Source organism: Rhinoraja longicauda, chromosome 31 (genome assembly GCF_053455715.1).
Source record: "Rhinoraja longicauda isolate Sanriku21f chromosome 31, sRhiLon1.1, whole genome shotgun sequence".
In the NCBI taxonomy this organism is placed as follows: domain Eukaryota; kingdom Metazoa; phylum Chordata; class Chondrichthyes; order Rajiformes; family Arhynchobatidae; genus Rhinoraja; species Rhinoraja longicauda.
The window spans coordinates 14,484,622-14,498,393 of NC_135983.1; the positions used below are offsets into that span (position 1 = coordinate 14,484,622).

At 40.3% G+C, this 13,772-nt stretch overlaps 1 protein-coding gene across 1 annotated transcript in view; it reads left to right on the forward strand.

Annotated features, from left to right (window-relative positions):
• setx (senataxin) overlaps window positions 1-13,772 on the forward strand; it is an 89,364-nt gene that overhangs the window by 52,829 nt on the left and 22,763 nt on the right. The window contains exons 10-16 of the mRNA XM_078425907.1: window positions 1,476-1,584; window positions 1,874-2,035; window positions 2,594-2,826; window positions 3,812-3,964; window positions 10,021-10,177; window positions 10,593-10,694; window positions 11,546-11,658. Of these exons, the coding sequence (XP_078282033.1) occupies window positions 1,476-1,584; window positions 1,874-2,035; window positions 2,594-2,826; window positions 3,812-3,964; window positions 10,021-10,177; window positions 10,593-10,694; window positions 11,546-11,658 (1,029 nt within the window). The remainder of the gene's footprint in view (window positions 1-1,475; window positions 1,585-1,873; window positions 2,036-2,593; window positions 2,827-3,811; window positions 3,965-10,020; window positions 10,178-10,592; window positions 10,695-11,545; window positions 11,659-13,772) is intronic.

Below are 13,772 nucleotides of genomic sequence, written 5' to 3' on the forward strand. Positions count from 1 at the left end.
GAAGAGTAGTTTTGATTTATCTTTATGGAATGCCAATATAGGCTGTAAGAAATTGTTAATTTTCATCCATATTTATAATGGAAGTTACCTGTAGAGTAATTTATCAACATTCTCAAAGGGTGAACTCAGTCGGTAGAGTTGTGTGCGTGTTTGTAAATTGCATTTTTTTAAAACAAATGTAGAGAAATTTACTGTGCATCTTGATGAAGGCTGTGAAGACTTCTCAAAGGCGCATAACGGGAATTTTATTGACGATACATTGACTAAGACAAAGTCCAAAACACTTTTGTAACCCCACAATAGTTTACCCATCATTTCTAAGACTATGCTTACTTTTGCATTTGGACATTCTTGCAAAATGTCCTTTTTCAGATGTATAGTTCCATCAGTCCTAATAGTTCTATTGCCTCACTAAATTGCTTTCACAGATTATCAGTTAATATTTCTAACTTAGCTACCATCAATCTCTGCATGCAGTTATTATGCTCTTTAGGATTCCAGTATACCCACACTCCTTTAACATGAGCCACACAAAGATGACTGGAACAAATGTCTGGCATTTCCCGGTCAATGCCACTTTGCTAATCAGTACATAACTTGCTAAACCAACAGGGAATTTGTTGGAGAATATATTGTGAAGGTATATCTATGTAGCCTCGTCCAACTCAGAGGTACATTTGCTTCAGTTTTAAGATTTCAGTAGGCAGTACATTCTCCAGCCTTGTTACATTCCAGCTTACAAAGTATGGGAAAGTAGATGCTCTTGGGATGAATCCAATTGGGACAATTGATCCCTGGAATGGCAGGACTTTCATATGAAGAAAGACTGGATAGACTAGGCTTATACTCGCTGGAATTTAGAAGACTGAGGGGGGATCTTATTGAAACATATAAAATTCTTAAGGGGTTGGAGAGGCTAGATGCGGGAAGATTGTTCCCGATGTTGGGGAAGTCCAGAACCAGGGGTCACAGCTTAAGGATAAGGGGGAAGTCTTTTAGGACCGAGATGAGAAAACATTTCTTCACACAGAGAGTGGTGAGTCTGTGGAATTCTCTGCCACAGAAGGTAGTTGAGGCCAGTTCATTGGCTATATTTAAGAGGGAGTTAGATGTGGCCCTTGCGGCTAAAGGGATCAGGGGGTATGGAGAGAAGGCAGGTACAGGTTACTGAGCTGGATGATCAGCCATGATCATATTGAATGGCGGTGCAGGCTCGAAGGGCCGAATGGCCTACTCCTGCACCTGTTTTCTATGTTTCTATGTGTAAAAAGCAGGCTGCTTTTTAACAACCTGGATAATTAAAATTGGTGAACTGAGAAATGGTATTACTATTTGGAGGATAGGAACAAGGTAATATATTTAGTGCATTTATTCTTTGTTGCATCAAAGTACTGAGTAGTAGTTTGCAAATATGAAGGTTGATAATAGAAAAGTGTTTAACTGTAAACCTAAATCGCAGCATTTCTTTTATATAGCTAGCTCAGAAATTGATGGAATCCAAGCAGACAAATAAAATGATTCAGAACACTCTGACGCTGAAGAGCTACTCCGTAAATGGGCGAGTAAACCGTGCAGAATTTCAAGGTGAGAACAACAAACCTTGCGTGTAATCCAAATCCCCAAACCTGTTTTTCTCTTCAACATAATGAGAATAAGGCAACATAACAAATTTACCCAAGACATTTCTATTGAAGGTGAATTTATTCACGGTGTTCAGTTACTTTGAATCGAAAGTCAGCCTGGGCATGACAGCCATTGCAACTTTAATGTTAACCCAATTATGAAGAAAATGGGGGGGGGTGGAATGCTTGTAATGCTGTATTTGTGTTCAGTACTTTGTTCACCACTCGTCAACTTTTTTATGTTTGCTCAGCCATACTGCAGGAAGGCGAACTTTTGATGCAACTGTATCCAAAAGAAGACGATGTTGTGTTTCTCTGGTTACCACAACGTCGCAATTACTACATGCAAGATGACGGTGAGATGCAGAATGAACCACATATTGCACATGTCTCAAGGATTCAACGTTTCCCGGGTGAGGTCAAAAGTTGTACACTAAATACCTATGTAGGAAATTTAAATAGTTAGTTCCTTTTTCAGTTATTAATTTTTAGCAGAAATTGACAAATGTTGTCTCTTCAATGCCCAATCATAACATTTTAAAATAAAGCATTCCACTAGATGTCATAGAATTGTGCAGCACAGAAATTGGCCCTTCAGCACACTATTTCCATACTGACAATGTTTGACCACTTGCGCTAATCCTTTTTGCCCACATTAGCACCATATCCTGCTATTGCCTTGATTCATGTTGTTTCTCTTATTTGTTTGTTTTGTCATTTGCATTATAAAACCACTTTTGTGTTTATAGTAAGGTGTTTTGAGTTATAGACTGCTGATTAAGCCATCCTTCCAGATGCTTTTCTTCTAGATGAGTTTGAAGGAATGAGATTCTTCAGCATCGCACAAAGAACAAACTGAATGAAGTGCTGGGCATCCTTCAGGCACCAGCATTTGGTGCTGTCAGACATGCCTGGGAAGGTAGAATGCAGTTAAATTCTAACATTTCTCTTAATTTATTTTTTTTGAACAGGACGTGATTCACAAACTACTCTTTACCTTACAATCCACACAAGAGGGAATGTTAGTGCAGTGGATAACCAGCCTGTGAGATGCGATGTCATTGGATCCATTGTGACAACCACACGGCAGTTCAAAGGATTGCTCTTTCTGGCCAAGACCCCTCTGATTCGGCCAATTCTTTCGGCCCATTCCTCATTCTTTATTGAACGAAACATCGTGGAGAGTACAAAGTGGAGTAATGCTGTAAGAACATATAAGTTGTGTTATACATCTCGCATTTTGCAAAACCTAATTACTGAATTAACACACGTTTGTAACTTTATTCTAAATCTTTATTCATAAGCATTTACTTTTTATAATGTTGGGTAACTGAGTTTAAATCAGGGAAGATAAACCAAAAAAAACGGCCTGAAAGTTGCATTTTATGTTCTGCTATCTGTAACGGACATCTTTTCAAAGAAAATGCAGAAGTTTTATTTTTATTTACATTTTTTATTTAAATATGCCAACATCTTTCTTAAATCAAAATAATAATGTACAATTTGTAAAATGAATATCATGAGGGAGCCTGTTGAAGAATATCCAGACTGAATGAGGTTGGGTGATGAGCACCTGGCACTGGGGCAGTGGGGGGGGAGGATTAGATGTCAGGCACCATACTTTGATGTAGGTGCTGAACCACTGAGAAGTTTTGAGAAAATAACTGATCTTCTCATTCTATTGACTGCTGCTCATGTTGTAACTTCTGTACTGTTAAAGTAACGATTCAACATAACAAAATTTGGATGTTTTTGTGGAAAATACAACATTTGAGGTGTCCATATAGGAATGTACACTTCAATAAAGATGTGTGTGAGATCTGATTAAAAAGATTTTGGTACTATTTCAGTATTCAAGATTGAATACTATTTCAATGTTCAATATTTTAGGTCAGTTGCTCCTACAGATGTACTAAACATGCCATAAAATCAAGAATGAAAGATCAATTATTTTATAGATTAAATATGAAGAGAATAGAACAGGATAATGCAATATGCATGAACTTGAATTAAACAATAGTCAACATTATTTACTTTCAAATGTTATTTGTACCCTGCATAAACATTTTAAACATTTTTTTCTGCATTGTGCCCTGCATATGATAAAACGTAGCATGAAGGTGAATGATTTCTGTTTTTTTTTTGTGAATTTCAAATATGGCTGGTCACTTTTATTTTTTCCAATGCAGAATAATTACAATGAGCATCAGCAGAGAGCGATTAGCACGGCATTGTCAATGGTTAAACAGCCAAGAATTCCTAAAGTCTGCCTTGTCCAAGGGCCACCTGGAACAGGAAAGTCGAAAACCATTGTTGGGCTTCTGCATCGTTTGCTTAATGAGGTACCACTCTCTCAAGGTGAAATGTGACCATGTGTCTGTTGCCTTAATCTCTATCATCTAGGTGGTTGTGAGGGGTTATTGAAAATACATTTTTGGTAGGTACTTTCTGTTTGGTACACTGTACACAAAATACAACAATGAGGAAAAGAGTAGGTTGGTGAATGGGATGCAATCAAGCAGCTTACTTTGATCTGAATGGTGTTGAGCTCTCTGTGTGACACTGGATTTGTACTATCCGGGCAAGTGAAGAATGGTATATTTCCACCTTGATTTGTCTTGTGAATGATGGAAAACCATGGGGAAGTGGGAGTGATTCGCACTGTGGAATAAAATACCCAGGCACTGTCTGAATTTGTAGCGATGGTGTTTCTGTGTACGGTCCAATTCACTTTCTGATCATTGATGATTCTCAGGAAATTGATTGTCCTAAGTCGTATTGTTATCGACCATGGACTGCATTAGCTCAAGAAGAAATATGTTAGTCATATTGGGGATGGACATTTCCAGAAACTCGTATGTTACCTAGCCTGAGCTTGAATTTTGGCATATGTTATGAATGGACCTGACCACTATCCTATTTCTACGATTGGGAAGCTCATTGATGAATGAACTAAGGAGGTTTGAACTTGAACTCCAACTCTGAGAAACATTACCACCATTATCTGAGTAATAGCTTGAATAAAAGGTTGTTGTATTTTCAGAATCCTATTTTAATGACTATTCTTTGAGGCAACTCCTAATTTTAACAAGTTTGAGAGGAGGACCTTGCTAACTTCTGTCATTGTCTGAATCTGAGGTCTTGGTTGATATCAAGTTCTTGAGAGTCATAGAGTGATTCAGCATGGAAACAAGCCCTTAAACCCAGCTTGCCCATGTAGACGTGTTAAAGTTCGATTCTATGAATAGACAACAATACCATAAAGTGGTAAAATATTAGAGTCTTTATTACGCCAGCGGGAGTGGGAGAGCTGGCCACTAGTATGCTCGCATAGAGGACCCCATTCACTCACAGTGTTTCAGCAGCATTTATATACACCAAATACAATAGGTTTTTAGAAGTGCTCAACTTTAAGGTGATTGTAAAGAGGCTCAGTCTATTAACATAAACACATCTTCCTGGTGCTCAACTTTATGGTGATTGTTAAGAGACTCATTCTACTCTGTGCTCTTCCTTTGAGTCCGTTTCCTGTCCTTTGTAAAATTACAACACCGCTTCTGTAATCTCAAGCCGGCATCTACACAGAGATAGACTTGCAGGCATCTGAGGTATGCAATCTAATTTAGTGACAGTTCATCTTCATGTAGCATTTGGTCACATACACCTTAACCCTTAAATCCCCTTTGTCCTTTACAGACGATGAAGCTCCACCTACCTATGTTTGTTCATATCCCTTTAAATCTTTCTGTGTATCTTTCCAAATGTGTTTTAAATGTCATAGTACTTGCCTCAACTACCTCCTTTGGCAGCTCATTTCACATACCCACCACCCTCTTTGTGGAAAGTGTTGCCCTTCAAATTCCTGTTTAAATCTTTCTTCGCTCACCTTAAATCTATGTCCTCTGGTTCTTGATTCATCTGGGTAAAGTACTCTACCGTCATCCTATCTCTCTCATGATATTATACAGCTCTATAAGAACACCTCTCAGCCTCCTGCAAGGAATAAAGTTCTAGCCTGCCCAACCTCTGCCCATAGCCAAAGCCCTCAAGTCCTTCTAAGATCCTCCAATATCTGCACTTTTTCCAACTTAATGACATCCCACAAATAGTGTGATGACCAGAACTGAACACAATATTCCAAATGCAGCCTAACCAATGTTTTGAATAACTATAAAGTAACATCCCGGCCTCTATGCTCAATATCCTGACTGATGAAGGTCTATGTACCAAAAGCCTCTTGACCACCCTATGTCTGTGAAGCTACTTTCAGGGCCTCATGGCCCTTGACAACAGCACATTGCACTGACTACAGCGCCTGGAGGGTGTTACATAATTTCTGCTGCCTCAAACGCAAGAAGAGGAGTACTTTCAGGGAACTGTTATCTAAATGGGGAGAGGATTCTGAAATTGGAGGTGCAAAGGGACTAGTGGAGTGCTGGTGCAGGATTCCCAAAAGATTAATTTGCAGTTTGAATTGGTAGTAAGGAAGGCAAATGTAATGTTAACATTTATTTCGAGAGGAGTAGAATATAAATCAGGGATGTAATGTTGAGGCTTTATAAGACACTGGTCAGACCACATTGAAGTATGGTGAGCAGTTCTGGGCCTCGTATCTGAGGAAGAATGTGCTGGCATTGGAGAGGTTCCAGGGGAGGTTGACGAGAATTATCCTGGGGATAGTTAGGTTAACCTATGCTGAGTGTTTGACAGCACTGGGCCTGCATTTGCTGGTGTTTAAAGGATGAGAGGGGACCCAATTGAAACTTATGAAATAGTGAAATGCCTGGACAGAGTGGATGTGGAGAGTATGTTTCCACTAGTGGCAGAGTCTAGGACGAGAGGGCACAGCCTCAGAATAAAAGGACATTTAGAAAGGAGATGAGGTGGAATTTCTTTAGTCAGAGGGTAGTGAATCTGTAGAATTCATTGCCACAGATGGTGATGGAGGCCAAGTCATTGGGTATTTTTAAAGTGGGGATTGACAGATTCTAGATGAGTAAGGGTGTCAAAGGTTATGGGGAGAAGGCAAGAGAATGGGGTCGAGAGGAAAAGATAGATCAGCCATGATTGAATGATAGAGTAGACTCAATGAGTTGAATGGCCTAATTCTGCTCTTATGACATGAACATTTGTACCTGGACTCCTATATCCCTCTGCTTTACAACACACCTCAGGATCCTGCCATTCACTGTGAAGGTGCTGGCCTGTTTGACTTTCCAAAATGCAACACCTCTGACTTATCTGCATTAAACAATAACCATTCCTCAGCCCACTTGCCCACCTAATCAAGATCCTGCTGAAATTTTTGACAACCATCTTCACTATCTATGATACCTTCCACTTAAGTGTCATCTGCAAGCATGCCTTGCTCATCCAATTTGTTGATGTAAACCACAAATAGCAATGGGCACAGCACTAGTCCATGAGGCACACCACTAATCACAGGCCTCCAGTTCGAAAAACAACCTTCCATCATCATGAAGCTGATTCTATTTCCAGGATCCCATGTAATCTAACCTTCCTGAGCAGCCTACCATGCAGAACCTTATCAAATGCCTTTCTGAAGTCCATATAGGTAATGTCTACGGCTTTGCCCTCATCGATCTTTTTGTTAAGTCTTCAAAAAAAACTCAATTGGTTTTGTAAGGCAAAATCTCTCATGTACAAAACCGTGCCAACAATCCCAAATCAGCCCCTGTCTATCCAGATGCAAATATATCTTATCCCTCAAAATCCTGCCCAGTAACTTCCCTACCACTGGTTAGTCTTGCTGGTTTATAATTGTCAGACTTTTTATTGCAGCCCTTTTTAAATAGAGGCCATTGTCCTTGGATATTTCTGATCCGGACCAGGAGTTTTATCTTTCTTCATAAACCTTAGGATGTCCATCACCTCAACTATAATACAGACTGCCCACAAGATATCTTAATTAACTGTCACAGTTCTAAAATCTTTGTCTTTCTCCACAGTAAAAACAGAGGAGAAATACTCATTGATGACTTTGCCCATCTCCTGCAGCCCCGCAGAGAAATGACTGCTTTGGCTTCCGAGGTGCCCTATTCTTGATCCCAGATGGCTATAGCTGCACCATGCCTTCTTTTTCCTGACCAAATCTCAATTGCTCTCCTAATCCAGGTTTCCCAACTCCCACCTGCCTTGTTCTTCACTTTGACAGGAACATGCATGCCCTGAACACTAGTCTCAGCATCCCTCTTTTAAAAGCATCCCACTTTCCGGTGGGTCCTTTTGCTTGCAAACAACTTTCTCTAATCAAGTTAGAAAGTTCCTGACTAATACCATCAATTGACCTTGCCCCATGCCCCAATACAGAATTTTAACTTGTGGGCCCACTGGGGTTTATGGAATGGAATGGAATACTTTATTGTCACATGTGACTAGGCACAGTGAAATTCTTTGCTTGCATACCCAATGTATGCAAATAGCAGCCACCTACGCTGACAAAGTTACAAAGCACGACGTCTCCTCCTTTCGTTCTCTCTTCCCACCCACTCCCCAGATGTCCATTGTTCTCCCCTCACATTGGTCCCTCCACACTGGCTCCTCCATTGTTCTTCCTCTTCCCCCTCCATGACGGTCCTCCATGCTCTCATCGACCGGCAAGGCATCGCCGCCGCCATGAGGCTTCAACATCGAGGCCCCATCGTCGCGAGGCTTCACTGCTGCCGCTGCTTCGCCGCCAGGGCCTCACCACTGTCGACGCCCCACTTCACGCCTCCATGGTGCCGACCCGAGCCCCAGCCGTGGGCTCCGTCGGCCGCTCCGCCAATCGCGAGGGCTGGCTCCTCCAATCGACCAGCGATGCCCTAGCTGGGCCTCGACCCGGGCTTCCACACGGTGATCCGCGAGGCATCGAGACCCCGCCGCCTCGATAAAGGCCTCTGGCCACATTCCCAGTCCACAGCTGCAGCCCATCGGGAAGCCTTACCTATTTTAAAGCAAATCAAACTGTGGTTACTGATCGCAAAAGGCTTACCTTCAGTCACTTGTCCTTCCTGATTTCATAAGAGTAGATCAAGCATTGCCTTTTCCCTTGTAGGGTCCTCTACATATTGCTTCAGGTAACTTTCTTAAACACGTTTGATAATTTCCACCCTGTCTAAGCCCTTGGCATTAAGACTGTCCCAATCTATATTGGGAAAGTTAAAATCCCCTACTATGACAACCCGATTGGTCTTGCAACTGCCTGCAATCTACAATTTTTGTTCTTCTGTTTGTCATTGACTATTTGGGGGCCTATAGTATACTCCAAACATGATTATCCTCTTTTTTTTTACCTCAGACTACTGCCATGACATTCTCCTCAATGATTAAAGCAACATCCCCGCCTCTACCTCGCCTGTAGTACCGGTACCTTGGAACATTAAGCTGCCAGTCCTGTACCTCTTTAGGCAGGTTTCCATAATGGCTACAACATTCCAGTCGCACATATTTATCCACACCTTGAGTTCATCTGCCTTGCCTATCAGACCTCTCATATTAAAATAAATGCAGTCCAACAGTCCATTCTTGCTCCCTGTTATGCTCCTGTCTATCCCATCCACTGAACTTTCTTCACTTTCCATATGGACTTCCAGCCTATCATCTGCCTCAATCATCTGCCTCAATACTGCCCCCCCCCCCCCCCCCCCCCCGAACTCGCTTGAGTAGAACAAGCAAATGTACCTGGCAGGATATTGGTTCCCTGCCAGTTCAGATGCAACGCGTTCCTTCTGTACAGGTCACCTCTGCCCTACCAGCTCCTCTGTCCAATCTTGCAGTTCCTACCCTCATTAGCACATGGCATTGGGAGTAACCCTGGCAGTCCTACTTTTTAAGAATGGGTGGGTTACCCAGGTTTATTCTGAAGCTATGTGTAGGAAGGAACTGCAGACGCTCCTTTACACTGAAGATAAACACAAAATGCTGGAGTAATAGCGAGACAGGCAGCATCTCTGGAGAGAAGGAATGGGTGACGTTTCAGGTTGAGACCCTTCTTCAGACTGAGAGTCGGGGAGAGGGAAACGGAGAGATATGGAATGGTAAGGTGTGAAAACACAGATCAAAGGGGACGATGAACAAGGAAATTAGAATGGTACATTATTAGCTGAGGAGAAGGTGACAGTGAGGCACGCAATCAGTAATATTTAATCAGAACAATGAAATTAATCGGAGAACTAGGATGGATAAGGGAAAGGGAAAGCGTTGTGAGAGGGAAAGCGTCGCTTGAAGATGGAGAAATCAATATTCATACTGCTGGGTTGTAAGCTACCCAAGTGAAATATGAGGTGTTCTTCCAATTTGCTCTGGGCCTCACTCTGAATGTGGAGTAGGCCAAGGCCAGAAAGGTCAGTGTACTGTAGAGTTTGTTCTCATGCTACTTTATCCCTTTCAAACCTAGGATCAAGAGAATGTTAAACCATCTTATAGCAGGATCATGAGAACTAAACGCACCAGGATTCTTGTATGTGCTCCATCGAACGCAGCCATTGATGAGCTCATGAAAAAAATCATTGTTGAGTTTAAACTGAAATGCAAAAATGTGAAGAATTGCTTGGGTAATTTTTTTCTTTGTTTATTATTTATCTTGCTATAACTGAACAACTAAAGAGCTGTAACATTTTGAAAATAATTTTTTAAATGTTGGCTGCAAATGAGTGATATCAATAGTATTTGTATAGGGCATTTACACCTATTGTTGAGCATTGCCCTACAAGGTAATCTCTTTCCTCCCTTCTCTACATTCCTTCTTTCATTGTTTCTTTCTCCAAATGAACAGATAATGTAAAAGTTCACTTCTGATCAACAGAATAACAAATGCCAAAGCATTGAATTATTTATTTGAAGTATTGATTATGTATTTAAACCTTGCTGTCAACTTAATTACTTTGACTTTGAATTTGTCAACTTGGTGACATGTAATTCCATGTACTGCTTCCAAATTGTTAATTATTCCATAATTTTTCTCTTCAGGAAATTGTGGCGATGTGAATCTGTTAAGACTAGGTTCTGAGAAAACTATCTCAACTGATGTCATGGGATTCAGTTTGGATTATCAAGTCAATCGTAGAAAGAGTACGTACTTTCTGCCTGAAATTAAAAAGTCTCTGGGTTAAAATATGTTATATCGTTCAGAGAGAAACGTTTCAGATCAAATGAGCAATTTAAAATTACTTTATGGGGCTTATTTTAGATTTTTGTTTCTCCTATCATAGGGGGATAGGAAAATTGTAATATTTGTGTACCTTTTATTTTGTGTTGAGTTAGCTGTGTACGAAAGGAAATTGTGGTTTGTGTAAATCAAAATTAATATACCATCTGCACTGTAGAAGGTATATTAATTTTGATGCCTCTCAATTTTTGAATAAATTATAATTCACTGCAAGCCTAAATCCTAACTGCACCATGATCTCGTCTACAGTGCAAAAGTACACCTACGATGTCAGTAGATAGTACATCAATCTATGATATTCCACAAAATGAATTTGCATAATTTTACCATAGGACGACATGGTAAATATTGTGGATATGGTAGAGCTGCTTGCCTCACAGCATCAGAAATCACTGTTTGATCCTAACCTCAGGCGTTGTCTGTGGAGTTTGTAACCTCCTAACCATGTTGGTTTCCCCCAGGTGCTCCAGTTTTGTCCAACATCCCAAATGCGTGTGGGTTTCTAGGTTTATTGCCCGCTGCAAATTGCTCCTAATGTGTAGGGAGTGGATGTGAAAGTGGGATGACGTTGAACTCGTGTGAATGGATGATCAATGGTTGGCCGAAGGGCCTGTTTCCATGCTGTATCTCTACATTAAAACTAAACTAAACCAGTGTTTTATTTTCAATGGTGTATAGTACATGAATGTAAATATCTTTAAACCACAAGTGTTGCTGTATATTCTAAAATGGTTACATGTGGCTTTCTATACAGAAAAGAGCCAACTTGATGCTGATCAGGTCATTCAGAGACAGAAAGATTGGCTGGATAGGAAGTTGGATGAACTTGGAAAGCAATGTGCCATCATCAAAAAAGACGGAGAGCAGGTAAAATCTGATACATTTTGCTGTTGGTCTTGGGCAATAATGGCAAGGCAATACTGGATAAAAAGCTTATTTCGTGTTTATTTACTGCTTATTATGTTGTACTCTTGGATAACAGAAGACGCTGAAGAGTTAATTACTCTCAACAACTGGAGTGAACCGTTGTGCTGTTACAATTATTTAAGATAAAATCTGAAAATTACTGCAGTACAATGATTATTAAACTAGCAATGGAGTTTGAATTATTACATTGGGTAAGATTCGCTGATGTGAATAGATGAAATATTTTCCTTTCACCTTTGTCATGCATGTCACTTGAAAGTTGCTTCTAGAAATCATTGAAGTGAGATAGCATTACATAACAATCATCCGCTCTTTAATTCCCTAACACAACTGCACTGCAGCTCTTAAATGTTTGCTTCTGTTCCACTTGGTACTCTTTTTTTCCTTTTTATTTACTATTTTCCTCCGCATTTAATATCTCTCTAGTCAAGCGTAGGTGGTTGAATGTGGCAGATCATGAATTCGCAATTGTTGCAGATCAATGGTGTTAGTGGATTTCTTAGTAGTTAAGCCCCAGCAATTTTTGTCACAACAGTATTGTTTATCTGGTAAGACTTGTCAATGTTCAGTTTTACTTCCCAGAAATATTTTCCCCTTGATGCACAACAATTGTCAAAATCATCTTGGCTGCTTTCTATCACTAAATGTACTTGAATTGAAAGTTAATTCCTGGCTGGCCTTTTACTCGTTAAAGTGAAGAATGATAATTATTTTGTTTCAACAAATATTTTGACAGCCAAGGCTGAGAGGCGATTTTGTCGTATGGATGAATCTTGAACCAGGGGATGTTGATGCAGAATAACAGTTGCAATTTTAAGGCAGGTTTGGGGAGAACTTTGAAGATTGTGAATCTTTGCACCAGAGACAGATAGAAGCTGAATCGTTGAATATATCTAATGTCAACAGACAGGTATTTAGACTAGAGAGGGATCAAGAGTATGGGGAATCAGGCAGAAAAGTAATTATGACCACAATCACATCAGTGTAACCTTAATGATAGGGCAAGCATGAGGAGCCATATGGTTTACTCCTATTTCTTGTATAATCCATTGTGATGTCCCAAGCGATTAATTTGTTCATTCATAATTTCTATCAATTTGAAGTTTAACAGCAAACAAAAAGCTATCAGCGACCTTATTATAGAGTGGGCAAAGTATTGTCAACTTGAAATGATCAGATCCAAATGCTGATTCACTTGTATCAAACCTTCCTTTGCAGTACACTCTTTCTTTAGTTAATACCACGCAGTATACCAACTCTTTGTTTACTTAACATCATTACAACCTGAATGAATACTTTATTGTCACATGTGACAAGTCACAGTGAAATTCTTTGCTTACATACCCAAGGTATGCAAATAGTCGCCACATAAGGGTGCGGACAAAGTTACAAAGTATTTGTGCCAGGTCCCCCTTTGTTCTCTCTTCCCCCCACCCCCTCACGGCGGTCCCCCCACACCGGGTCATCCATTGTTCTCCCCCTCCCTCACGGCAGTCCCCCAATGCCAGGTCCTCCTTTGTTCCTTTCCTCGGCAGCGGCGTCCTCGCTCCACGTGGTCTGGCTTCGTCCATCGGTCGGCGCCCATCGACTGCCGATCCAACCTCTCTCTCTGGATTGTTATAAAGTTAGCAATTTCTACTACAAATCATGAAGCATCCTTGATGCCCTTTGATCTTGGGTCTTGAATTTAAAACCACCACACAAATTGTAAGACCCAGAGTTTCAACCTGGCCTCAGTAAATACAGGCTTTTATAACTGAAAAGATTGCGTAAACTCAATTGTACCTATTGTAATTTGGATTAATATCTTGGTAGCTAAAGATAAAACAAATTGAATAATCAAAATGGCAAAAGCCCAATAAATGGTCAATTTCCACATGAATCACGTGTTAAATAGAATCTAATAAGATTGATTTTTAAAGTGGAAATCAAACCATTTTGAAATATTGAGTTAAGTGCCTGGTCCCTAGTATAGCAATTCTGTGATAGGAAATGTCAACTTCGTGGAGGTATAAATAATGTTTGTCTGTGCTCACATCTACAATTTTACCCCA